At 39.6% G+C, this 27,321-nt stretch overlaps 1 protein-coding gene across 1 annotated transcript; it reads right to left on the reverse strand.

The window, feature by feature from the left end:
* Nucleotides 1-630: 630 nt before the first annotated feature.
* On the reverse strand, nucleotides 631-26,202 carry LOC140243076 (major facilitator superfamily domain-containing protein 9-like). Its single transcript, XM_072322811.1, has 6 exons — nucleotides 26,104-26,202; nucleotides 23,850-23,937; nucleotides 19,185-19,228; nucleotides 11,683-11,812; nucleotides 2,170-2,379; nucleotides 631-1,343 (listed from the first exon to the last, which is right to left on the reverse strand). The coding sequence occupies exons 1-6, from the start codon at nucleotides 26,200-26,202 to the stop codon at nucleotides 631-633; spliced, it is 1,284 nt and encodes a 427-aa protein (XP_072178912.1).
* Nucleotides 26,203-27,321: the final 1,119 nt, after the last annotated feature.

Genomic DNA, 27,321 nt, shown 5'->3' on the forward strand with positions numbered 1-27,321 from the left:
TTCACCCAGCGTTTTCTTGTTTTTTTTTTATTGTAAATATAGGAAATGAACATTATCTATCTCCCAGACAAGGTTGACAGTACTACAGCATTCAATGGTGAAGATAAGAAATTATTTTCTCTTTTTTTTATGTTATAAAGCACACTGCCTAACAATCTCAAAATTCACTATCAGATGACCAGAGCTGATAGGCTTGTCAAAGTTACAATCTTACCCACTGACAATTTATCTACCACTCAAGGCACATGTGTTTGTGTTTTTGAAGGTTTTTCAGGGGGTTTTACTCAGTGAGTTGCACGTACCGACAAGCTCACCGTTTTACAACATTTCAGCAAATGATGGATGGAATGTTTCAACTGTTACATCACAAATCTTCATGATTTGACAAAAAGTTCAATATAAAAAGACAGACAAACGGAAAAGACAGGCACACAGAGATATATATATAAGTGTATCAATTCTTGGTACTACTAGCTAATTCCCTTGATAAAATGTTACCAACGTAAGATACCTATATATTTTTCTAGAAAATAATTACAAAAATACAGGGATCAAGCTGTTTGACATGTGAAAATAGAGAATAATATATTTTGTTTTTGCCGCCTTAAGAAGCAGCACTTGACATCGGTGTCAAGGATTTTTCTTGTCTTCGGACAGTCGTTGCTTCTGCCTCAAGTCCGTGACGGCCACGAGGGCGGTGTTTCCCAGCGAGACGACGAAGGAGAGGATGATGGGCCCGGATACGCTGACCTCTTGAGTAACCCCAGCCACGAGGGGTGAGACGGTTCGACAGACCGACATCAGGGACTGGGCCAGCCCCAGCATGGCCCCCGTATCCTCCACTTTCCCCCGCTCGATGCTCAGGTTGGTGATGCAGACGCGGGCGGAGGCGCTCGTCATGGACAGCAAGAAGTAGAACGCCATGAAGATGTAGATATTTGGCACGAAAACCAGACCCACCAGAGCGACTACACGGAGGACGTTCGCATGGAGGTATAGCCGCGGCACATCGCCGTAGAGCCGCACAAGATGCCCGACACCCAGAGCACAGCCGGCGCTCGCGATCGAGCCGAAGGAGATGATGCGGCCGTTTTCGGCAGGCGTCGTCTGGAACTTTTGCTCGAGGATGAGCATGAAATTGCTGCGGAAGAGCGTCGCCGACAGCCCCTGGAGGAATCGCATGAAGAAGAGCTCGGGGCCAGAGCGGACGATGTTACGAAAGGTCTGCAGCGAGTTGCGGAAGTCGGCGCTGAAGTCATCCTGCATGAAGTTCTTGACGGAGTCGGAGGTGGGTAGGCTGTTACCGCGGCAATGGTGATCTCTCAGGAAGAGAAGCACTACAACTGCACAGGGACATATCATGAAGTAATGAAGAACAGCAAAAAATAGAAATTAGCAACTCTTCATTCATCCTGTGTCTTCATTCCTTCTATAAGGAGGAACAGATCAAATTGCATATCCTTTCAGTGGCAGCATATATTTCAACTGTAACGCTTTACTCAGTTTACTGATGTGTACAATTATTACAGATCATTTGACATGGGCTCCGAAGCTATCACACACATATTTCACTTTTTGTATTAGTAAAGGAGTTTAATAGAGCAATATCTGAACAATAGAAAAACAGCCGATGTATTAAAAAAGATTGTGTGTCATCTGGGGGGCATTTCATGAAGGAACTTGTCGGATATAATTGACTTGTCAGGGGGGCATTTCATGAAGGAACTTGTCGGATAAAATGTCCGACAAGTCAATTATATCCGACAAGTTCAGAGAAATCAGCCAATCAGACTAAAGAATTTCTCGAAACTTGTCGGATATAATTGACTTGTCAGATATTTTATCCGACAAGTTCCTTCATGAAATGCCCCCCAGATATTTTATCCGACAAGTTCCTTCATGAAATGCCCCCCTGGTTTCCAATCCATGCTCAGCCAACACTTCACTGGCTGCACGCAAGCAAGCCAGCATCATGTTTCAAGACAAAAGTAATTCAAATTTACCGCAACGACCTTAAACCAGCCAAAAATCTCATCACTTGCACTTGACCTGGAGTAATCGGGTTTCATTGGACACTTGTATTCATTATTCCCCTAAAACCAAGTTACGATTACTGTTCGAAATAAAGGCCATATTGGGTGGGGGGGAGCAAATTGTAGCACTACCCACGGAAACAGAATGCAAAGATGGAAGACGTTGCTACGGTGACGATGAAGAAGCCGTTCTCCAGCTCGGCCAGGTGGCCTCCGACCAGGGGTCCGATGATGAAGCCCATGCTGGAGAAGCCATTGAAGTAGCCCAGGGTTTTGGCTCTCTCCTCCTTGGGTGTGGACTGGGTCAGGATCGCCTTGGTGATGGACACACTGTGCTTACAGATGCCTACATCAAGAAAAGACAAGAGAGCATTCAGGTAATGATATTAAAGGACAAGTTTACCTTCATAAACATAAGGGTTGAGAAAATGTAGCAATATTAGTAGAACACATCAGTGAAAGTTTGAGGAAAATTGGACAATTGATGCAAAAGTTATGAATTTTTAAAATTTTTGTGTTGGAACCGCTGGATGAGGAGACTAGTAAGGCTTGTGATATCGTATGAATACAACAGTATAAAGAAAATATAAAGAAAATTCAACATATTTTCACTTTTTTCGCATAATAAAAGAGCACTTGACTTGCCTCTTTCTAAAGGCAATGGGAATAGTATTACCCATAACATATGTCTGTAACGAGTCAAGGGAATGTGTACTTTTTTCAAAAGATGAAATTTTGTGAAATTCTCTTTATATTTTCCTTATATTGTTGTACGCATGTGACATCATACACTGCAGTAGTCTTCTCATCCAGCGGTGACTGCACAAAAAATTCAAAAATTCATAACTTTGGAACGAATTGTCCGATTTTCCTCAAACTTCCAATGATGTGTTCTACTAATATTGCAACATTCCCTCAATCCTTATGTTAATGAAGGTGAACTTGTCCTTTAAGATTATGACAGTAATACCAGAAGCAGTCATCACAATTATTATCATTTCCTTCATTATCATTATCATAATTCCTGTTACAATAACCACAATTAGTGGTAGCAGTATTGATAGAAGTAGTAGAACTATCAATATCTTTTTTATAAGCATCATTAACCTCATTACTATGACTGTTACTACTTCTATCACTGTCAAAAGATCACTTTTCTCTTTTGAGAATGCAAATCTCTGCATGTTCAATCCACAATCACAAATGATACACTGTAAATGAACAAACCAAAGTACTGATTAAGCATAGTGCACAGAGGTAAGGTAGCAAAACGAAACTCTTCAAGGGGGAATGAACATATTATAAGGTCATCATGTCTGTCCATATTATGATTCAGACAGCATGCTTTGCTACAGTTGATGCAAAGCGCGAGTGATTTGCGTCCTGTTACCTTTGGGAGCAGTGATTTAAAAATGTTCAAGATATCTCTTTTGATGCATATGTGTAGGTCAGTTGTATCACAAAACATCCTACCAAATGAAATTTTTGCAATAAAGCCTAAAATATAAGAAGATATCTCAATTTTTCTCATTAAACCATAACTGTAAATGGTTCAGTCTGGAAACATTCTCATTATAGATATTATTCACATTTTGTATATTTAACAATACTTAACATCAATCATACTGGTTCAAAATTGGTTCAAACTAATTTCTTTTGAAGCACTAATGATGGGTTTTTGTTTCATCTGCAAATGGTATTAGTTGGTTGCTATCCAAGCTCATGAATCAACAACAAAAAAAAAAAAATGATCTCTTTAAACACAATATTCTGCTTTTTTGGGTAAACCCCTTTCCAAACAATCAACTACAACAGCACAACATTCATCAAAGGCAAAGGCACTGTCAGGGTCAGACCAATTCCCCCATCCCCCCCCCCCCCCCCCGACATGGCTATAGCGTGACAAGCTAGTATAGCAAACGTGGCTGCGTTACATCAGCGGTCCTCCATGGTAACCTTATAGCCACTTGCTTCCCCACTCTCCTCTCGTCTTGCTCCCATATCAGTTATCAGCGTGAGGAAATCTCCTGGCAGCACAGACTACCATCTTACAGCCACTTGACACAAGACCTGTTCTCTGAATGCTGCATTCAGCGAACACTTATTCCAAGAAAGCCATTGAAAAAAAAAATACATATATATATATATATATATGCATCCATATTTTCATGTATATATCTATAGATCTATGCACAGATAAACAGACACGTACATGTCTTATGTACACACATATTTATATACATGATATAACATCTATACACATATGTTATATGCACATATAATAACAATTCACAATATTTATAAGATTTACAAAACATATATATTTTTTCAATCTATAATGACATGTACATGTATACTATATTTGCACATGGATATTTACACTAACACCTGATATCAACAATATATTGTTGAATATGCTTTAAATCATTCAAGATTTGTCATTTGCATCAATGAACAGGTCTGAAAGGTTCCTCTATTGTCACAGAACATCACCAATACCCCATTTAGACAGGGCATTTAGAGCGCTCCCAGATTACTCCTGAACCCCTCACTCTGCATGGACAGACAATCAGGTCCTGGAGCATGCTAAAGTTATGCCCCTCTAGAGACTGGGCTCAGGAGCACTCCTGAAGCGCTCTAAACTCTGTATAAATAGTCACCAATGTTTAGAGCACTCCAGAAGTGGAGGGCAGTGCACACTGCGCATAAAATTTGAATAAGAGGAATTCCCGCACATTCAAAGGTCACCACGAGTTATACCCTTCTCAGCCACTTTGCATGTACATTAGTCTCAGCAAGCAGTGATTCTCTGTATGAACGGACACAGATGGACATATCAAAAGTCGAAGCGCTTCCAGGAGCACTCCTGGGCGAAATTTTGTGTATACAATTGTAAATGGGGTATGAGATGTCTTTTGGCTTTCTGTTTGGAGGATGGGAGAGGATGGCTGAGGATAGATGATGATGGGTGCGGATATGTGAGGATAGGTGAGGATGGGTGAGGATTGGTGAGGATAGGTGGGGATGGGTGGGGATGGGTGAGAATGGGTAAGGGTACGTGGGGATGGGTGAGGATAGGAAAGGATAGGTGAGGATAGAAGAGGATAGGGGAGGATCTATGAAGGGTCAGGATAGGTTGGGTTAGGTGAGGATAGCCGATAAGGATAGGTGAGGATGGGTGAAGATAGGTTAGGATAGGTTACGATGGGCAAGGACAGGAGAGGATGGGTGAGCATAGAAGAGGATAGGTGAGGATTGGTGAGGATTGGTGAAGACAGGTGAGGATGGGTGAGGATAGGTTATGATGGGCGAGGACAGGAGAGGATAGGTGAGCGTTGAAATGGATAGGTGAGGATAGGTGAGGATTGGTGAGGATTGGTGAGGATAGGTGAGGATAGGTGAGGATGGGTGAGGAGAGGATAGCTGAGGATAGGTGAGGATTGGTGAGGATAGCTGAGGATAGGTGAGGATGGGTGAGGGTGGAAAAAGAGAGATGATGACGTCAGCATTTGACTGAGATCTTCCAAGAAAGTTGTTACTGGTCAATCTTAAAGGGGAAGTTAACCCAAATATAGTATGTGGATTGAGTGAATGCAGCTATTTTAGTATCTAGAATACATCAGTGAAAATTCGCAGAAAATTGGATAATCCATTCAAAAGTTATGAATTTTTAAAGTTTTAGTTCTGCTACGGCTGGAAGAGAAGACCACAAGAGCTTGTGACATCACACCAGAACAATATACATTATGATGACATCCATGTGCAAAATATGAGGGTGATAGGTATGGATAAACCAGAATACATATTGAAGTACTTTTCACCCTTGACCAGTTTTAAAGGGATGGTACAGTATTGTGGAGATGAGAATTGGGCTTTTAACTTTTTGTGAGATACCAAGAAAACACTTATGATATAGTACAGATGACACCATTTTAAGAGGAATTCAAAGTTTATTTTATGAAAATCTGGTTTGGAATGACTGAGACATCCAAAAACAATGTAAAACAAAGTGATTGTAATAAAGTGTGGGTCCTACACTTTATTAGAATCGCTCTTTCTTGGATAAATATCTCAACCATTTCAAACCCAATTTTTATCAAATAAATGTTGAATTCCTCATAGAATTACATGCTCTTTCATATTTCATAAGAGGTTTCTCATTATTTCACCAAAAAATGTTAGAAACCCGAAATTAGGTCTCAACCAAAACTGTACGATCCCTTTAATAGGCGCAGTCAGACTGGCAAAAGATCAAGAAGATTAAGTTCGCAATCTTTAAGATCTCAAAGTTTTGCCAGTGTGAATGAAAACTTCCCGCAAAACTTCTCGCAAAACTTCTCGCGAAACTTCCAACTCCAACAAGGGATATTTCCCTCATCCCTGCCAAACTTCTTGATCTTTTGGCAGTGTGACCACTCGCAACTTAAACATCACGATATTTTTCACGTGACCAATCCACCGCATGTTTGCAGGCAGTGTCTCTGAAGCACAGGGCCATTGTCATATACAGGTGTGCATTGTTACATCACAATCACGAGCCATCAGACAGCACGCTCTTTCTTCTTTCTTGAGCGCATGCACCAATGACTCAAACTTCTCGATCCACAGATTAAGAAGTTTGGCTGCCAGTGTGACCGCGTGACAAAAGATCACATGAAGACTTCGTGATCTTAAATTTCTCGATCTTTTGCCAGTCTGACCACACCTATACTATATATTTACAGCCAAGATGATATCCGATCAAGATGTTTAATAGTTTATATAAAATGATCAATGCAATCCAGCAATGATTTATCTCTCAATTTAAGTATACCAGGAACCACCCCTGGGGGTGTTTCATAAAAGCTGTTCTTAAAGTTAGGAACAACTTACGAGCGACTGGTGATCAGTTCTTGTGCTGAATCATTGACATTCTGGTAAGTATATAGCACATCACAACTGATCACCAGTCGCTCGTAAGTTGTTCCTAACTTTAAGAACGGCTTTATGGAAACACCCTCCAGGTCTGTCAAACTGTACTGCCATGAATCATTGGGTGCCTGCACATGAACTTCAAATAGAGTCACCAGGTGATAAACCCTGGGAGTCTCTACTACCTGTTTTGTATAGCTCCCTGAAGTTTTTAAATGGACTCTACTGCACTGACGTGAAGGTGTTTAAGCACTTCAACTCACTGGTAAAATGTTATCACAACGATGAATGAAAATGGTAATGATATAATAAATGAATCATTACGAAGTTGATAGTGTTGATTTGACATCTGAATGATGATGATCATGGCACAGATGATGATGATAATGATGATGATGGTGATAATAATAATGATGATGATGGTAATGATAATGATGATAATAATAATAATAATAACAATAACAATAAAAATTATAATAATAATCATTATCATTATCATTATCATCATCATCATCACCATTGATCATTATCATTATTATTATCATTATCATTATTATATCAATAGTAACAATTACAATAACAGAAATGATAATCACAATAAAAATACAACAAAAACATTAGTAATGACATAGTAACGATCAATACAGAAAATATGTGTTAGTGTTTTGGGCTGTACACAATATTATATCATAATGGCATTGCAAGGATATTGTGCAACAGTGTATAAAGTACAAAGTTTTACTGTACATGATTTTGCCTCTGACAAAGATTCCTCTGGGATCGAAAGCTAAGGCCCTTTTTTGTGGGTTAACATTCTTGGCACAACGCTAGCCAAATGAAGGTTAGATGTGGAATTCCTCATAAACAGGAAGGAAATTATCTCAAACCAATCAAATGACTTAGTTTGAGGTCACCATATTGTACAGACTCTTTTTTGGACAGTAATCAAAACCTCCAATCGGACGGTAGATATTCAGCATTAAGGGCCAGTCCATAATTCAGACTATAAAACACGCCTCATCACCTAATAAAACACAAAGAAACAAACAAATCAGCAAACACAAAATCCTAAAACAGAGTTAAGGAGTGAGGAGCTTTTCTAGTTATGAGGTAAACCAACATGGGGTGTCGGGTGAAACAAAATCTTTTCCAGACAACATTTAATTCATTTGGACCTAAACAATTTTTTTTTTTTCTTTTTGGTCTTTTCTTATACTCATCATTACAAGCACTCCATAATGACATTGCACAGTTTCTGGGCAATGTCCAGGGACCTGGGTGAAAAGCGATACCTAAATTAAATTGTGTAAATGCCTTGCCGGCATTCGTGGGGAGAAAAACGATACAGGGGGTACGCTTTCACGCTGAAACTGGAGAGACGATGACTCACTTGAGAACAATTAATCAAGGCGATGCATTTCAGTCAGTGTGAGGGACCTTGAATGTGACACTGGGCTGACCCATTCATCTGTAGGGGTGTCCGGTCTTTTGTTCTCACAGCTGACTTTAATGGTGTGACTGCTTCCTTGAGTAAACTAGTTCATCAAGCTGTTTCTATCTTAATTCTGCTACTTTTTCACAGTCAATGCTATAGGATTCACCTTCCCACCTCTTCAATAATCCCTCTTCAATAATCCATCTCTCTATCTGTGTTTAGTATTCCATAAACTTCTGGCCAACTTTACTTTTTTGTGCAGACTCTGATATCGATAGAACCGCAAGATCTAATCTGTGTATACTTCCTTTCAAACACACATGCTGTTCCTGTTCCCTATCGATTTCTCTTGTTCTGTTTCCAGCAACTTCTCATGTGACTTCAGATCCAATCACTCACACCAGAAAATGACCTCTTTTAAAACTTGATTTTGAAATGTTTTGCAAAAACTTCACAAACTTCGCAAACACATCACAATTTTTAAAAAAGTCTATCTCAAGTGGTTTTGTTTTACAGCTTCCTGATACAATGGGTACGTTATGTATTTTGTCTTGTGCCATGCAAAAAAAAAAACAACAACATAGTTTCACTTAAATAAAAGAAAGACATTATTCAGAGGGGTGAAGGTTCAGGTGCGAGTTTCTTCAATTTGTCTCCCTCTACAAATTATACAAATATGACTTTTTTCCGACATGTTTGTTAACTTACAGATCAGCAGTTGCAATCTTAACAAATTTAATTTGTAGAGGGAGACAAATTGAAGAAACCCACACCTGATATTTTCACTTTTCTAGCAAATTATAGAGCAATTGTACCTCTTCCAGAAAGCAGGGGGAATAACATTACACTTAATATACATCAGGAGCAAGTGCAGGGAATGTGTATTTTTCATTAAAAGAGAAGAAATTTGTGGAATTCTCTTAATATTTTCTTTATATCGTTTTCTACGTGACGTCATTAACTTTAGCAGTCCTCTCATCCTGCAGCGGTGGCATCAAAATATTTGAAAGTTCATAACTTGTCAGCAGATGGTCTGATTTTCTTTAATCTTTCTCTGATGTGTTCTACCAATACTGCTGCATGCACTCAATCCATATGTATATTTGGGTTTCATTCCCCTTTAGAGCCCTCTGCATGCAACATCAATTTCCTGCCCATAGGTATGTGTGTGAAATTTGTGCATACAGTCAAACCTGTCTATAGCGGCCACCCAAGGGAGACGAAAAAAGTGGCCGTTATAGACAGGTGGCCGCTATCAGATAGACAGACAGGTTATCCAACTTTGTGTGCATTGTCTACATGTATATGTATCATCGTTGTACATACATCTATACGTACTTACATGTATGTGTGTACGTATGCACACGTGTGTTTCATGCCTTGAACAATGCCGATGTTTATGAAATTGTTGCACAGCAGCATGTGTACAGTCGTGAAGAAAGCTTAACACTAGTGCAGTACTATGACTGAATGAGTGATGAATGCAGCAGTGGCGATCACTGCACGTTGCCCAGGAATGACGGGCACGACTACGAAGCAGAAAAACACACTGAATTACTGGTTCGGCTACGGCTCCATCGGGTCTGTGGCCACTATAGACAGGTTAAAATCTACTGCGGGAAACAAAATTTGTGACCACTGGCCACGTTAGACAGGTGGCCGCTATACATAGGGTCTTTAACAGGGGTTTTCTCTCAGAAGGGATTTTCCAGTGGCCACTATAGACAGGTGACCACTAAGTCAGGTTTGTCTGTATTTGATTAATTGGCACAGATAGGGTAAACTCACCTAGTGGTATCCTGGCCAGCAGGTATAGTGGAAGAAGTTCCGTTACCTAGTGGTATCTTGCCAGGAGGTGGAAGAAGTTACTAGTGGGGCAGATATGTGAAAAAGATGCTCACATCCGGGGGAAAGTATGAAATTTTGCACATAGAGGTATTTTGGGGCGCTGATTTCAAAAATTGCCGGAGCCAAGAGATCTGACCACGGGGTCGGTCGCCATTTTGAATTCCAATATGGCCGCTGTCAAAGATCCCTATCTTCAGTTCTGAATGACATAAGCCATTGAAATTTGATACATAAAAGCATGGTGATATGATGACTTCAATAACAGACTTATTTGATATGTCTGACAAGCTGCACGGCAGCCAATTTGAATTTTCCTACATAGTTGCCATGTTGGAGTGTTGAAAATCTCTATCTTGGGTTTGTAAATTAGGCTACCTGATTGAGCGCGCGTTTGTAACTGATTGAGTGCGCACTGCTGTATTTACATTGTGACGTCAGTGAAAGGTGCATTGTGCTTCATTTTTGCTGCACTTTTTGGCATGCCTGTGAATGTTAGTCGTGATGTTTGTCTTCGCAGCCATATTGGAATTCAAAATGACGCGCATTGCGTTTGTTAGACACATCACATTAGTCAATTTTTAAACTCAGTATGTTAATATACTTGTTTGCACCTAATTTCAGCGCCACTCACCACTTAGAACTCGAGATAGGAATTTTCAACATTTCATCAAGGCGGCCATATTGGATTTCAAAATGGCTGCTATTCGATGTTTGTCAGACATTTCAAATTAATCTGTCATCAAATTCAATATGTCAAAACGCACTTGTGTACCAAGTTTTGGTACCACAGGTCATTCAGAACTGAAGATAGGGATCTTTAAACTTGTTTTGTGATGGCGGCCATATTGGAATTCAAAATGGTGGCCGATCCCGTGGTCAGATCTCTTGGATCCGGCAATTTTTGAAATCAGCGCCCCAAAATACCCCTATATGCAAATTTTCATACTTTCCGCCGGATGTGAGCATCTCGACCAATTTTTGCTACATATCTGCCCTACTATACTAGTAACTCATCGAATGGTACTGTATACGCTGTTATTTTTGCGTATAGATATATTCGCAAATGATGAGGTCATAAACATTTTCGCGAGATGTTGTTTTCACGAATCGCCGCTGAAGCTTACATTAATGCTCTATTTACACAGCGCAAGGAGTCATTTTCGCGTGTTGTTTAATTCGCGATCCAACTGTGATTCGCGAAATTTGCGAAAATTAAACCCTTGTGAAATTCGCGAAAATTAAACCTTCGCGAAAACAACAGCTTATACAGTATCCTAGAGAATCCTTGCCAGCAGGTGAGTAGAAGTTGACCCACATAGCGATATCTTAGCCAGCTGGTAGTACTAGAAGTTGACCCACAAATAGTGGTATCCTAGCCAGCTAGCAGTTAGTACTAGAAGTTGACCCATCTAGTGGTATCCCAGCCAGCAGGTATAGTGGAAGAAGTTAACTCACCGAGTGGTATCCTAGCCAGGAGGTAGTAGAAGATGGAGGGGGCCACGCCCATGAGGATGTACCCCAGTGAGGTGAAGAAGAGACAGATTAGGAGGCTCCGCCTCCTCCCGGACACGTCGCTCCATCTCCCCTGAAAGGAGGATAAAGCAAGAAGGCATGTCATCACATCCAAAGCTCTTTCATTTTTTGCAGAATCTCTTCCATAGTGTGCTGTTTAAGAAGATTATTACCTCCGCCAAGGGAGGAGGTTATGTTTTCGTTACTGTTGGTTTGTTTGTTCGTTCGTTTGTTTGTCCGTGTGCAAAATAACTCAAAAAGTAGTTAACGGATTGGGATGAAACTTGCAGGAAAGGTTGAGAATGACATAAGTAACAAACAATTAACTTTTGGTAGTGATCCGAGAATTTTGGGGGAATTTATGAAGGATTTTTTATATTTTGGCAGGTAGGGTCAATGAACTTGGGAGTTCAGGCTGCGTGTATTTGAGGTGTGCATGCGCGCACTAAAGTACGTGCTCTAGTTTCTGCTAGAGCAAGGCGCGCTGTGCAGCTGAGGGTTTATGACGTAACAAAGGCTTCTATATTGGGAAATCGGGCGACTTTCAGCACACAATGCTATATATTTAAGTACGTATGGGTGAAAATCACCGATATCTCTATGGATGAACAAAATCAGTAGTGGAAATGAGCTGCATGCTTGGCGGAGGTCTGCGCTCTCAGAGTGCTTTTCTAGTTTGTTAAAGGTCTAGTTGATGAACCTGTCATCAGGCTCAACACTGTTCATTGAGTTGATGATGGCTGATGATTCAACACTGACCATAATGTGAAAAAGAAAATTTGAGGAATTTTGGTGTTTCATATGTCCCCCCCCCCCCCAAATAAAAAAGGTGATAATGCTCACATTACGTATCCAGTTCAGCTGAGGTGTTATCACTACATCACAAATCTTCCATGTAAATAGAATAGAAGGAAGTCTCAACAAAACTACATATAAAAATGATACAAATGGTGGAATTTTTAAATTTCATATGTTTACACTAAACATCATCTATCTGCATAGCCAAATTAGCTGAGGTGATAATGTAATCAAGTCATAAAGCTCTCAATGATTTCTGCATAAACTGTCATTAAAATTTTATGTGCGTGTGTGTGTGCGTGAGTGTGTGTGTGTGTGTGTGCAGTAATTTTGCAACTACAACCCTTTCTCCCATAAACAATGTCACCATAGCAAGGTTATTCTTATTGTTACACAACAACACATTGATACAAAGCATTCAAGTCTGTTTTCATCTCACATCAAGGAAAGAAATTTAGCGAAGATTTGTGTGAAAGTCTGCAGAGGCCTTATAGCGCAACAACATCATCACAGAATCTACATGTAATTTACATACTGTAAAAGTGGACATTTTCAGAGTGTTTAAATTTTCGCGCATTTCACGCAAACAGAAACTAGCGTGAAAAAAAAAGCATGCGAATATTATTGCTTGCCATATGCTCCAGTAGTTGAGGTCTTGATTCTGTGGAATTAAAACATAAGAAACTCTTTTTATCCAGCGAATGCAAAAAAATTAGTCACGCAAAAATATCCACTTTTACAGTATTGAAATGCAGTGACTACTTCAATCACTGCTTCATACAAATGAACTTCTTAGGGTTGGCTTTGATGCAACCTTTTCTGGCCTGTATGACTAACTGAACTCCTCACGAAAGCCAACATGAAAATGGTGTTGAGTAGTACTGCAAAATACAATGGCTTCCATTTACCTTAAAGATAATAAAAAGTTTTGGTACCTCAAAAGTTTCCCTGAATTTCCTTGTCTTAGTTTGTGTTTCAGGTTAAAGTACGTTGTCTGTGAGACTTACTCGCCCCAAAGTGCTCTCATGTCTTAGTAATCATGCAATAATGGTTTCGTACCAGAGCCGCCGCCGTACGGCGGCGAGGTAGTATTGTACGAAACCACTGACTGCGACCAGCAGCGTGCAGCCCCACACGCATAGCTAACTGCGACCAGCAGCCCCATACGCATAGCGTAATGGGGCTTCGCATTGTAGCATTTAGGATCATGACAGATTTAGTATCGCGGGTTATTATCAACTTAAAATCCAAAAATTTCTTCAATTTGAAGACTTACCAATTAATTTGAAGTATTGAAAACAGGCTTCGGACAACGTTTGGTTCTGCCAATAGTCCCTTTCTGTTCGAATTGATGACTGAATGTGACAAGAGGACCTTGGGAGGCCTACACACACTGAATACTACGGCCAGCGCATGCGCACACAAACATCTTATCCGTTCATGGCTTTGAAATTTGTGCGCATGTGATGTGTTCGCGATCGCATGCACTGGCTGTAGTATTCAGTGTATGTAGCTCTCCCAAGGTCCTCTCGACCGAGTCAAATTCAGTCATCAATTCGAACAGAAAGGGACTATTGGCAGAACCAAACGTTACCCGAAGCCTGTTTTCAATACTTCAACTTAATTGGTAAGTCTTCAAATTGAAGAAATTTTTGGATTTTAAGTTGATATTTACCCACGATACTAAATCTGTCATGATCCTGAATGCTACAATGCGAAGCCCCATTACACTATGCGTATGGGGCTGCTGGTCGCAGTCAATTGCATGATTACTAAGACATGAGAGCACTTTGAAGCGAGTAAGTCTCACAGTGTTAGTTATATGAAAGGTACTTTAACCTGAAACACAAACTAAGACAAGGAAATTCAGGGAAACTTTTGAGGTACCAAAACTTTTTATTATCTTTAAAACACATGTCAGTATCACTTCATTTCTTACAGTATCAGATCATGATTAGAATGTGCTCCCTGAATGAGGCTTTTTATTTCAAGGCTACAAAGCAAGTATTAATCTATTTTAAAACATAGCATTCATTACAAGTTCGACCACCGGGAATAGAAAGTCTCCCATTCTTTGTGGCACAGTGAGCACTTGGAGCTTTATGCCTTGAAAGCACTCGAACATCTTAATGAGGATAACCATGCCATTAGAAGGCAATCATGTATTCCCCTCAAAATGAAAGTAGGTATGAATGGTCATTCTGGAGATAGTCCAGCGAAAAGTCCCATTTCTTTAATGACTTATCCCATCACAACTGAACTCAAACAATACTTTCCTGACTGAGGGTTATTATGCCGCCCAAAAGTTTCAGTTTCATCTTCTAAACAAAATGAAATAAATTTAAATATCTCACTGCACTACAGTACTTGCAATCCTATGCTATAAATTGCAAGCACAGGCTTCTTCACAGTGATAGTCTAATCACCAGTTTGGACTATAGAGGGGGCACTTGCTCTGTGGGTGCTGGTACTAAGTGCACACATACATGCCCACTAAGGTGGGATTCTGAAGTTCCTATGGCCATATTCTTGATCTGGAATTAAGTGTACAGAAGTGGTAAGAGAAAGCTGTAAACGTAAAAATGATGGAATAAAAAGACACAAAAGCTAAAGAGTCAAAGTTGTGTCTGTTTCATCTGTTAGTTTCTGGAGAAAAGAGTTTGATTTTTTGATGTCAAAGGTGAATGATTAATTATGAATGAAAAACAATCCTGTGGAGCTGCCTTCCAGCTATTAAACATTTGATCCATGTGACTTCCATTTTTTTTTTGGATCAACTGCAAGTATTCAATCCAGGTATGCTATGATATAACCCTGAGGGAGATAGATCATGGCATCTCAGAAGTAGTGAGTTACACAACACCCACACAGTTTCAAACAAGCACTAAACATGACAGCTGTCCAGCATTTACAGGCAGAGTGTGTGCATTGTCAATTATGGCACTTTATATAACACCTTTAGATCCTTGTCATTTGATTGGTTGTTTGACATTGATCATTTGTCCCATTTTACTATGCCATCATCATTCGTGCTATTGTGGCTCCATTTATCATGCAATGTCGGATCTACACGATTTGCTCCATTGCACACCGAGAGCCAGGCGCATTACGTATGTGGAACACTTGCGCTTGCAATGTGTATGCAAGGTGCTAGCGTATAGCACCCAGTGAGCATTCTCTTGATCTCAGAATGATCTCGCACCTTCTATTTTGTTTCCAAATTCATTAAACATCAAATGACAAGGATCTACAGTTCGACCTCCTCTATTATCCAGATGCGTTCACACAGTGAAGGACTTTTTTTTTTTATCCAAAAATTGAGAAAATTTACAGTGACTTTAATGGATCTATTTAACTAATTTCATAAGATATGCATGATAGGTTTCTCAATATCTAATGAGGTAAAACATGTATGATTTTCACATAAAGATATACTTTATTTTTGTGAAGAAGGGACTACAATTTTGCGCAGGCTAGCATATATTACAACACCGTTGCTGGGTACGCTAGCTGCCTAGCTGCCTAGCTGCCTAGCTGCCAGTGCACTGGGACGGCAGCTTGGACGGCAGCTATATACATCAACATTGTGTCTCCCATATCTGGCCAATTCGCTTATCCGGATGAGCGCCGGTCCCAACATGGTCGGATGATCAAGGTCGAACTGTATTTTTTGGCATCATGTAAAACAAATAATAAATGTTCTTCATTAGCGCAATGGACAGAATATTTCATTCAGTGAAAGATGAAATTATTTCATTTTTCACCTCATGAAATATTCTGTCCATTGCACTCATAAACATTCATTATTTGTATATTATACAACACCTATTTAGAATGTAGCTATCCGATTGGTCGATTGCCCATCACGTGACATTTAAGGAAACGTTCTATTGCACGCTCTGGCTGTTTCAGCCGTGCAATTTTGGTTCGACCAAAATGTTCTATTGCACGTGCTCTGATGTCACAATAAACAAACATGTGCCACGCGCACTCAACAATCCCCAAATGCGCTTACAAGCGCATACTTTTGTCAATCATTTTTGTAAACAACTTTGTTTCGCATGTACGTACAATACGTACATACGTACACATGTAGTGTTACACAGTGACTGCGACCGTGAAGCTACTCATTCGTCTTTCTCGGAAACTGGTTGCCATTTCTGTGCTAAATTCAAGAATCTGTGAGTACTTAATATGTTGACGTTCGAGGTGTTGTATAAAACAAATAGTGTATGGTCTTTACTCGTGCAATGGAACCAGATTTCGCACTCGGTGAAAGATAAGGCGCACTACTCAACTCGGCTTCGCCTCGTTGAACAGAGCGCCTCTATCTTTCACCTCATGAGAAATCTTGTACCATTGCACTCCTGACCATTCACTATTTGTATACTATTCAACAAATATACATGTACGTTGTATATCCATAAAAGAAAGCATTTTAGGTACTGGGCATTCTGTCGACACATGCCTTGAAACCACACCCTCTTAAAGCCATCTAATTGTGAAAATGTGGTTAAAAACTAGGGGCTCACTACAATAAAGACACATGTTACTCATTCATAGACTTGAAAGTAAATTAATCATTCAGAACCATTTACTAGATTTGAAAGTTATGGCAATGTGAGAGCAGGGGCACACGGCTTTCTCACTTTCTATGTTACTTTGCGGAGTATGTTACTTTAGCAGTAGAACAGAAAGAGAGTGTGCCCTCAAGATACCAAAAGCTTTGGGGAATCCCAGTCATTGCTTCGCATTCTGGTTATGAGACATAGGGAGCTCTATGCGCTAAATCATCACAGCATTATGATGCAACTTACTAGAAACTCTTCTAAAGTATGATAATAATAACAATGCAGTAAGGTGCACTGTAGAAGATACATATATCGATAATTTGTGATCACTGGGGAGGAGGAGCCCTGTCTGACAAAGCAGGATTTTTTTTTCTTCTTCTTAAAGGCACATTCACAGGATGCCCCCTCCCCAAGTTTTTTTTATTTCTCTCTCACTCTCAGCATTGCTCCCCCCCCCCCTTCTCTCTATCTACCTATCTATCTATCATTCACCCACATAGCACCGTACACCTGTGCATGACCTCTGCTGACCCCATACATTGATGACAAGCAGGCTATAGGCATCATAATTGCACAACACATCCACTCTTTTATTTTCCCCTTGTATTATGATTCACCATATCCCCAAGGTTGAGTACCTGTATTGCTGTTGGAAGCATTCTCTACTGCCTGTGTATGACAGATTGAAGTTTGCACTATACAAATCCAAGAATTTTCAGGTGCACAGCACGAGACCGACACCCACGAATCATACATACCACGAGTTATACAGCCCATGAGTCATACAGCCCATGAGTTTGACACTGAGCAAACAAGGCCCACGAGACCGACACATCAAGCCCCATTATGTACTGTATGTGTCGAACTTGTGGGCTGTTTTTACCTAGTGTCAAACTCATGGGCTGCATGACTCGTGGGCTTTACGACTCCTGGACCTCATTTCAATGTCGTACTGTATGACTCTTGGGATGACCCCGAATTTTCTGCTCTTTTTCCAGATATACAATCGACAACAGACACTTGTACGTTGGGTGACAAGGCAACTTGTTGAAAATCGCCATGGCACATCGATGAGAATGAGAAGGCAAGAAGGCAACTCCTCAGAACGCACCAAGGCACCTTGCTTGACAAAACAAAGAATAGAAGAAAAAGGTGCCTCACTACCTAGGCGAGTCTTAAAACGGTGTTGTCTGGCCATCTTGTCCTCAAACAAAGTACCGAGGCCAGTTTCTCATCTCCTCCTAAGGCAGCACCAGGGCAAGTTCTAACAAGCCACCTCCTTGCCACACATTGCAAACTCCCTCACAAAGCAGCTTGCTAACTTCTGCCTACATTCCGCAGCAGCTTACATATAATTTCAAATACGCTGCTGAGACTGGGCCAGTTAGCACCTTCCTCATTAAAAGACAATAAACTTCAATGCATCCTGCTGTGCCTAGGGCTATATTTCCTACCATGGAAAAGACTTACTTTTTATCTATGTGGGACCTCCATTTTTTTTCTCTCTCTCTCTTTCTCTCTTTTATGTGTATATATGTATATTACATCAATATCTAAGTGTTATTGGGCTCCCCTATCTATACGCATTGCTTCTCCTGGGGTTCCCACCATCAAGTTCACATCTTCTTCCTTTGTTCTAAGCTTACTTCTTGTATGGCACAATGTGCCTGGTTGATATGGTTGCTGACTACTGCTAGTCACCCTGGAGTGAACCACGAGGGGTCAGCATCATTTCCCATTTTTCTCATGGGGGAAGGTTGGTGGACCACTTCACCTGGCTAGTGCCCCGCTTTTTGCAATAAATGAATGAAGCGGGTTCTCCTACATGCAGAAGTCCTGAGTAACTTACACACAGGACATACATGTAATGTCCTATCAGAGAGACAGAGTGTTATGCCTATCATTAGAGGGGACAGTGTGATTACAGGCAACATTGCTCAGCTACGAATCGAACCTGGGTCATTTGCATAGGGAGGCTGATGCAGTACTGACTGAGCCAAATCACCACCTTATGGAAAAGATTGAACATTGTAATCAAGAGTTTCGACGGATACGCATCTGCATCTTGATACTAACCACAAGTGGACTCGAAAGCAGCTGAAGAGTCCCGTAAATGGAACCTGAAAGCAAGAAAAAAAAAAATTAAACACAGACAAATAAATGGTTAGTCCTCTTGGTAACAACAAATCCTTTAAAACAGAATGTACTGGTAGTCTTGATAAATTGCACCATCGAACCCTCGGGTAAACATGGCCTTCAATTCTGGACAAGTGGAATGCTATAGTGTCTTGGTAGTGCAAGACAGAGGTATCAAATTAAGAGAATTTTATAAATAACCATCAAATATATTCAAGTAATGTGCAGTTCAATGTTTCCAGGTTATCATGCCTGTACAGTGACGGGGTGATCGTCAATGGCCGGTTAATGATCGCCTTGTCGCTGTACACACAACAATAGATATATAATGTACTCTTAAATGAATCCCACAAGGATGGGAACAATCATCCCCAAGCATTCACACTGATCAGTTACTAGCTATCCCCTTTAAGGCTTGATTTCATGTGGTCCAGTACAATGTCTTTGCAGCCTTCTTGACCAAAAACTTGAGTTTTACAATGTTCCCATTTGACAATGATCTGCATCAAAGGATGACTATCCCCCATTTTCAAAGAGACAAAACCTGCAGACAGAATTCATTTGTTAAAATCAGCATAAAATGAAATAGTATATTATGTCATGAATATTCCTTATTTTTTCTCCTCCCCCACCCCCCTCCCCCCCCCCTTGCTAGAAAAGAATAGAAAAAAAAAGGTGTGATATCTTTGCATGGACTTGCATAATGATACAGCATACAAACATGTCTGGTTGTAGGCTCATCAAAGGTATTTTATCATATCGATCAGTCCTTCATTGGACACAAGGTGGCGCTCTTACAGGTAGCACTATTACAACTAAACTTAGAGTTTGATTGCAAAACATGTCAATTCCATTTGTGCTCATTTGAGATATTTGTGATTAAAGCTGTCAATGATCCCTCGCATTTATCCCCAAGTTGAATTATCCTTCTGGTTTATGCCAGGTTCAAGTGTGTACATGTACTTGTGTGTCACACACAAACACATTGCTATAGCTTCTGACCATTCGAGCATTGAGAATTTAGGGTTTCTGGGACGAACACTGAACTAGGGCTTTCTATAGCTCAGTCGGTAGAGCACTGGGCTAGCAATCCAGAGGTCTCGGGTTTGAATCTCAATGGAATCCCATTTTCTTTGCCCAATATTCCACTAATAAATATTATTCATTTCTGGTCATTTTTTTTTTTTTTTGTGTTTGTTACACTCAAAAAGCTGCATCACTTCGGTGATCCCTCGCATTTATCCCCAAGTTGAATTATCCTTCGGGTTTATGCCAGGTTCAAGTGTGTATGTGTGTGTCACACACAAAACACTGCTATAGCTTCTGACCATTCGAGCTTTGAAAATTTAGGGTTTCTGGGACGAACACTGAACTAGCTCTTTTTATAGCTCAGTCAGTACAGCACCAGGCTAGCAATCCGGAAGTCTCTGGTTCGAATCTCGATGGATTCCCATTTTCTTTGCTCAATATTCCACTAATAAGTATTATTCATTTCTGGTCATTTTTTTTTTTTTTTTTTTTTTTTGGTGTTTGTTACACTCAAAAAGCTGCATCACTTCGGTGATCAGTTGCATTTATCCCCAAGTTGAATTATCCTTCGGGTTTATGCCAGGTTCAAGTGTGTATGTGTGTGTCACACACAAAACACTGCTATAGCTTCTGACCATTCGAGCTTTGAAAATTTAGGGTTTCTGGGACGAACACTGAACTAGCTCTTTTTATAGCTCAGGCGGTACAGCACCGAGCTAGCAATCCAGAGGACTCTGGTTCGAATCTCGATGGAATCCCATCTTCTTTGCTCAATTTTCCACCAATAAAAAATAATAAGAAAACATGGGGTATTTTCAATCATAACTTTGAAGAATATTCCTTGTTATGTAACAAGTGAAGCACTGCTGGAATTTCACTCAATCTGATGATGGACTTACTTTAATATGTTAATATCTAAGCGTGGGGGCAACCATGCTGTTGCTTGTTCACTCTTTTCCTTTCTTTATCCCTCTGTTGTTCCTTAAATATCTGTTTGATGTTGCCTCCCTATTCATCCTTATCCTTCACAGGTTGCCCCTCCCCCCCCCCCCCCAATGGTCCTCGGGATCATCACTGTCCCTCCTCTGCCTTTTGTCTGTCTACCCTCCTGCTCTAATCCCCTCCCTTTACCTGTTGGGCTCCTTGCCTATGAACTCCTACACTCCCCTTTTGTTTTCTTTGTGTCCCTAGCCCATCCCTGACTGTTCTTGTTGTGTGAAGTCCTTATGTGATTGCTTTCCCTGCCTGTTTTGTCATTTTGCCTCTGACAAAGATTCTGCTAGGATCGAAAGCTCAAGCCCCTTTTGACTCTATGTTGAACTAGGCAAGTGCCAAAATGTGCCTCACCCATTCACAAAGAAGAAATTAATATTTTTTTTAACTCCCGGAAGTTCATTGACCCTGCCTATGACCGTTGACCTTGTGGTGACCTTCAACTCCCAAGGGACATTTACCAGCCAAGTTTGATCACAAACGGACATAGGGATCAAAAGTTTTGAGCCATAATGAAAACGCACCGTAAAAACTTAACATTGGGCCCTAAAAGTTCGTTGACCCCTGTCTGTGACCTTTGACCTTGTGGTGACCTTCAACTCCCCAAGGGACATCTGCCATCCAAGTTTGGTTACAAACGGACACATACATCAAAAGTTATGCGCCATAGTCGAAACGCGCAGTATCAACTTCACATTGGGCCCTAAAGTTCATTGACCCCTGCCTATGACCTTTGACCTTGAGGTGACCGTCATGTTTAGCGAAATGTGTAACTTTGTATAACCACTCTTCCCTCCAAGTTTGATTGAAATTGAAGTCCTCAGTAGAAAGTTATTCAAGTTTTTGTATCGTTATAGACGGACGAAGGATGGACAGACGCTGCAGGCGATCCCTTAGTCTCCCCGCACCTCCGGTGGGCTCGACAAAAATGGCGCTTAACCCGTTTTGCAATCAAACTCTTCCCTTCTTCCCTTCTCTTCTGTCCCTTTCTCTTTATCATTCACTTGTTCTTCTCAATTCTCCTCTTGCTTCCAAGTATTCTCCCTGCGTCAACACAAGCTCAAATTCTGATAGGAATGGAGAATGCAGTTTCACCCATGCTCAACTTGGCTTTGAAACAGTGTACAATCAATTGAATAGAAAGTCCAAGAGAGGTTTCATCACACCTTGACCTGAACTGATAGAGCTTTCAAACTTGAAATCAAACTTAAATTTTCAAACTTACAATGTAACATAATTTTCAGGGAAGTGATACTAGTTAGCAGCGACCATATATGCAAATCAGGTAAGGCTATGAGGTACATGGTTTCACAAGCCTCCCCAGTGACCTACGACACACAAAACTTCACAACTTGTCCCTTCTTAATGTGGAATCAAAAACAAAAGCCTTGTCCTTCCTATCAAGTATTAGCTGCATATCAATTATCCAGCAATTATGACCTTCAGGGAGAAAGAACTGCAGTCACTAAATCATAAATAAAACATAATTCTTTTAATTTTTTTTCTTTAGTACGAAATAGGAGAGTACTCAGCGAGTGTGTTTATGACTCAGTTGATATGAATAATTCTAAGTGGGTTTGTAACTAATGTCACAGTTATGTGAAAACATGGTGAAAACTTTTTTTTTAATCCAGCTTTTTTACTTATATGTCCAATTTTGATGATATTTCCATCATTTTCTTGATCTGATCTTACTCTTATTATTGCAGTCATCTCTGATCTGACATGTAGTGTCATTTCACTGCAAGAGTAATGCTTAATGTTCTGTATCAAAGTTATGGTAGGAAGCAATTTGAAAATTTTAGGATCTTATTTACGAGTTCATGTGATACAAATGTTAAAATAATACATTTAATGAAACGGAAAACTCATATGCTCTGAGATTAAAGAGGAAATCCAGTCCAAATATAAGTTAGTCTGATAAAAAAAAGAGTAAAATTTTATGAGTTTAGCGGTAAAAATTTGACTGAAATCGGATGTAAAATAAGGAAGTTATGAAATTTTTACTGTTTGATAATTTCTCCAAAACAGTTCTTGTACAGTGGGTATGAATTTAGTAATATGCAAATAAGTGAGCTAACCATGCCATACCCTCACAATTTTTCATTGATCATGTACAACAACAAAAAATGACGACAATTCAATGTTTCTGTCCTTGAAGTCAGAAATATGATACTATTCCTGGTTGAATAACTGATCAGTTAGATATAGTGATCAGTTAGATATATGAGGATTTGAGCCTCGAGCATAATTGCGTTTGAATAAAAACCTGGAAATTTAAAAAATATTATGTACAAACAATATGGTAAGTTGAGAGGGAATGACATGCTCACTTTGTCATTTGCATATTCATATTGACTGTTGAAGAACCGTTCCCCAAAAAATAGCGAAATTTCAAAATGTCATAACTTCCCTATTTTTCATCCCATTTCGATCAAATTTATACCGTTGAACTGGTAATATTTTACTCTTTCTTATCAGACTATTTATATTTGGACTGGATTTCCCCTTTAACATTCTTTTTTATTCTGTACGTGCTGCTGTTAGACAGCACGTTTGGCCTCTTCGGACTTAAAAACTTACCTGATAAACCCACATATGTTGGAGACCCACCCAATTGTGTGGCATGTCTTGTAATGTTAGGAACAAGCAGTGCAACAGCAAACAAGTCCTGTTTAAGATAACAATGAGGAAAACAATTAGACAATTACTTGTAGAATGAACATATTAAGTAGATACTGTTACTACTGTAATTCAAGTTATAAATACAGTGTAAAATACAGATCATCAAGTTTCATCAAAGCCAAGCTGGACATCATCATCATCATCATTTATACAACCCCTAAAAAAAATGTACATATATCTGATTGGTCGATTGCACATCACATGACATGTAGTTGAAAGTGCCATTGCATGCTGTCCCTGTCAGCCATGCAATTTTGTTCGAGCAAAAATGGATATGGCCCAAATGACGTTATAATACCAATTTCCTTTGACTCCCAGTTAAACTCATGATCGACTCATAGTTTTTGTTCTAGTGCAAGGCTCTGACATCACAATGAACAAACACCCTTCACACACACTCAACAGTTACAAGCACATATATTCTGTTAGTCATTTTACTGTCAACAACCGGTAACCAATCAGTTCCATGTACAACTTAAGATTGACTGTACTCTGTTTTCTCATTTACCTTTCAAAAAAAATGGTTGCTATTTCTGTACTAAATTCAAGAATCTGTGTGGACCACATCTGTTGACATCTGAGCTGTTGGATACAGTTTGTGGATGAATTTTTGCGGTACATAAATTTTGTGCATTTCGCGCTACTTTTGGCCAGCACAAATTCTAATACCTGCGAAAATATCTTCACAATTTTCTCTGCACATTTTGAAAAATATCTTCACAATTTTCTCTACACTTTTTGAATGGGTAACAATCATGTAGCGCAAATTCAAGAACCTGCGAATATGTTTATGATCTGCTCAGCGCAAAACAATTAATTGTGCAAAAATTTTGATGCTTACAGTAAAACAAATAGTAAATGGTCTTAACTCATTCATTTGAACAAGATTTCGCACTCAGCAAAGATGACATGCACTGTTCAACTTGGTTTTGCCTCGTTGAATACACAGTGCCTCTATCTTTCACCTTGTGTCAAGTTTCTACCATCTCACTCATGACCATTCACTATTTGTAGTTGTATACTGTACGGTAGGGAAGGATAGTCCTGGGGCTGTGAATCTCCTGGTCAAATCTGCAGTGTTGAAGACTTTACATGGCAGGGTAGGCAAACTGTACTCTCTTGTGCGTGGACATCAGAGAAAAATAAAATATTTGTGTACCAAAACAAAACTTACCCAGACTGTTTTTGAAAATGGCTAAACTTTTTAAGCAGTATAGTAAATATAAAACTGTAACTACAACTCTGGCAGACTATACCATGCATATTTTTTTTTCACTAGTAAAACAGCATGATATTGGTCAGAGGCAAATATGCAATTTGATTAGAATAGGTGATGATGTCATCACTACATAACCCTCTCACCAACTTCATTGGTTTCTATCCCAAAGATTAGAAAAAGTATAGACAGAAGGGTGAAAACAAACATGATATGTGTTTGGCTTGAGCTTGGTTGATAACTTGCCACTTTGATGATATAGGCCCAGTTAATATCAATGTTCTGTGGTGAAAGCGTGTGAAATCTCAAAAATCCAATTTACAATTTAGTCTAGAGATGGCTATAGTCCGTAGACCTGGTCTACCTAACCTTAGTCCAAATTAACACTCATAACAGACAGCTGTTAAAGATGTTTACTCTACACAGCAAATTTGTTAGTGTTGTGGAGAATCGATGTTTCACTCTTTTGAACTTTTTAATTCAGAATTGTAAATTTATTGTTGAACATCAGCTTTCAACTCATGACATTGACATTTAGATCTAGACTTAGAGCATTTTACACACTTAAATAGCGAGTTTTGTGTTATTCGGTGAAAGTTGAATTATGCATTCAATACGATTAGAAACCTAGGTCAAACAACATAGCATCATGTTTTCATGAATCATGATCATGCCGGTTAGTAGTTACGTAGTACGGGTGGTAGCGTACAACGAGCATAATTTAGCCGGAAAGTCCGGGGGAGATGATTGGCAGTGGCCGGGCGGCCCCCCGGGTGCACCGTGGCGAGTCAGTGACGGATGTGCTGGCTGGTACGTGGCACCATGCACTACCGGCCGGCCGGTGAAGAAGTCAACACGTTGAATTATGAATGTATTATAAAGTCACATTCAGATTGCGTAAAGTTCACAAATATTGCTATGCTGCCTTATACTTACTAAAAACCCGAAGGCGTATAAGCTGTAGGTTAAGAGACGAGATCTTTTCTCGCCTTCACTTGTAGGAGAGGAAGAATTTTCACAATCAAGGTGAACCATGTTGACTTCTTGATTGCATTAGTCTAGTTTACCATCCGTCTTTTAGGAAGATCGAGTGGTCGTTTAGGTTTCAGCATGCACATCAAGCAATATCAAGCAATACAAAAAACTGGATGCCATAGACTAGTACAAAACACGGGATAGCTCTCTACTTTCAACTTGCACAGTGCTACCAAAGTCATGAGTCTGGTCACCCTATTCATTATTCAAGCCCTTTAGAAGAACTGCCTTGGCAATTTCTTTATTCTAGCTCTTATGTAAAATGACAACACCTGGAATCAGTTTGACATGATGTAGCACTACTACCCCTATGCCTACCCAGTTTTACGGCAGCAGTGCAGTGGAAACAACCATTTGAACCAACATGTTGTTATTATCAGTATGGCGATGTGAAGTTGAAAAGACTTCATAGTTCGATCTCAACAAAAATGCAATTCAGTACCAATATCGATAATGTTAAGGTACCCCTAATGAATTATCAGTTCGTGATGTGCTTTTTCCATGTTCAGCGCCCTTATATCCACCGTCGATATAATTATCACCATGTGTGTCTTTTCGTATGTGCATAAATCACAACTTTCCGTCTCTTGATAGATTTTCTTTTTTTATCAAAACAATAAGATTTAGTACAACCCTTTCTTAGTAATACATTGTACTGATAGGTCTGATCATATCCTATATAGTCGTAGGAGTGGAAGCTATAGAAACGATGATAACAGTAACTTGAAAAAATGATGATAATGAATTACATAATTAGTCCTATCATCAGATTCAGATTTTAACTTTTTGTGATGTATACATATATTAGAAAACAATAGTATAGGCCCCTATGAAATATGGAAGAGTATATAATGTTAAGGGGAGTCAAAATCTATTCAAATGAAAGTCGGTTTTGAAATGGCCGAGTTATCAAAAAAAAAAAAGCAAAGTACCACAAAAACAAAACAAAAAACCAGGTCCCTATATAAAGTAGGTCCCACCTTTTATTAGAACTTTGTTTTTGGATTTCTCAGCGATTTCAAAATCCATTGTCATCAAATAGACTTTTAATTCCTCTTAGAATCGTATGCTCTCATAATTCAAAATCCGGGGTTCAAAATCAGGTTCATTGACTCTATT

This window comes from Diadema setosum, chromosome 19, assembly GCF_964275005.1.
Source record: "Diadema setosum chromosome 19, eeDiaSeto1, whole genome shotgun sequence".
Lineage (NCBI taxonomy): Eukaryota > Metazoa > Echinodermata > Echinoidea > Diadematoida > Diadematidae > Diadema > Diadema setosum.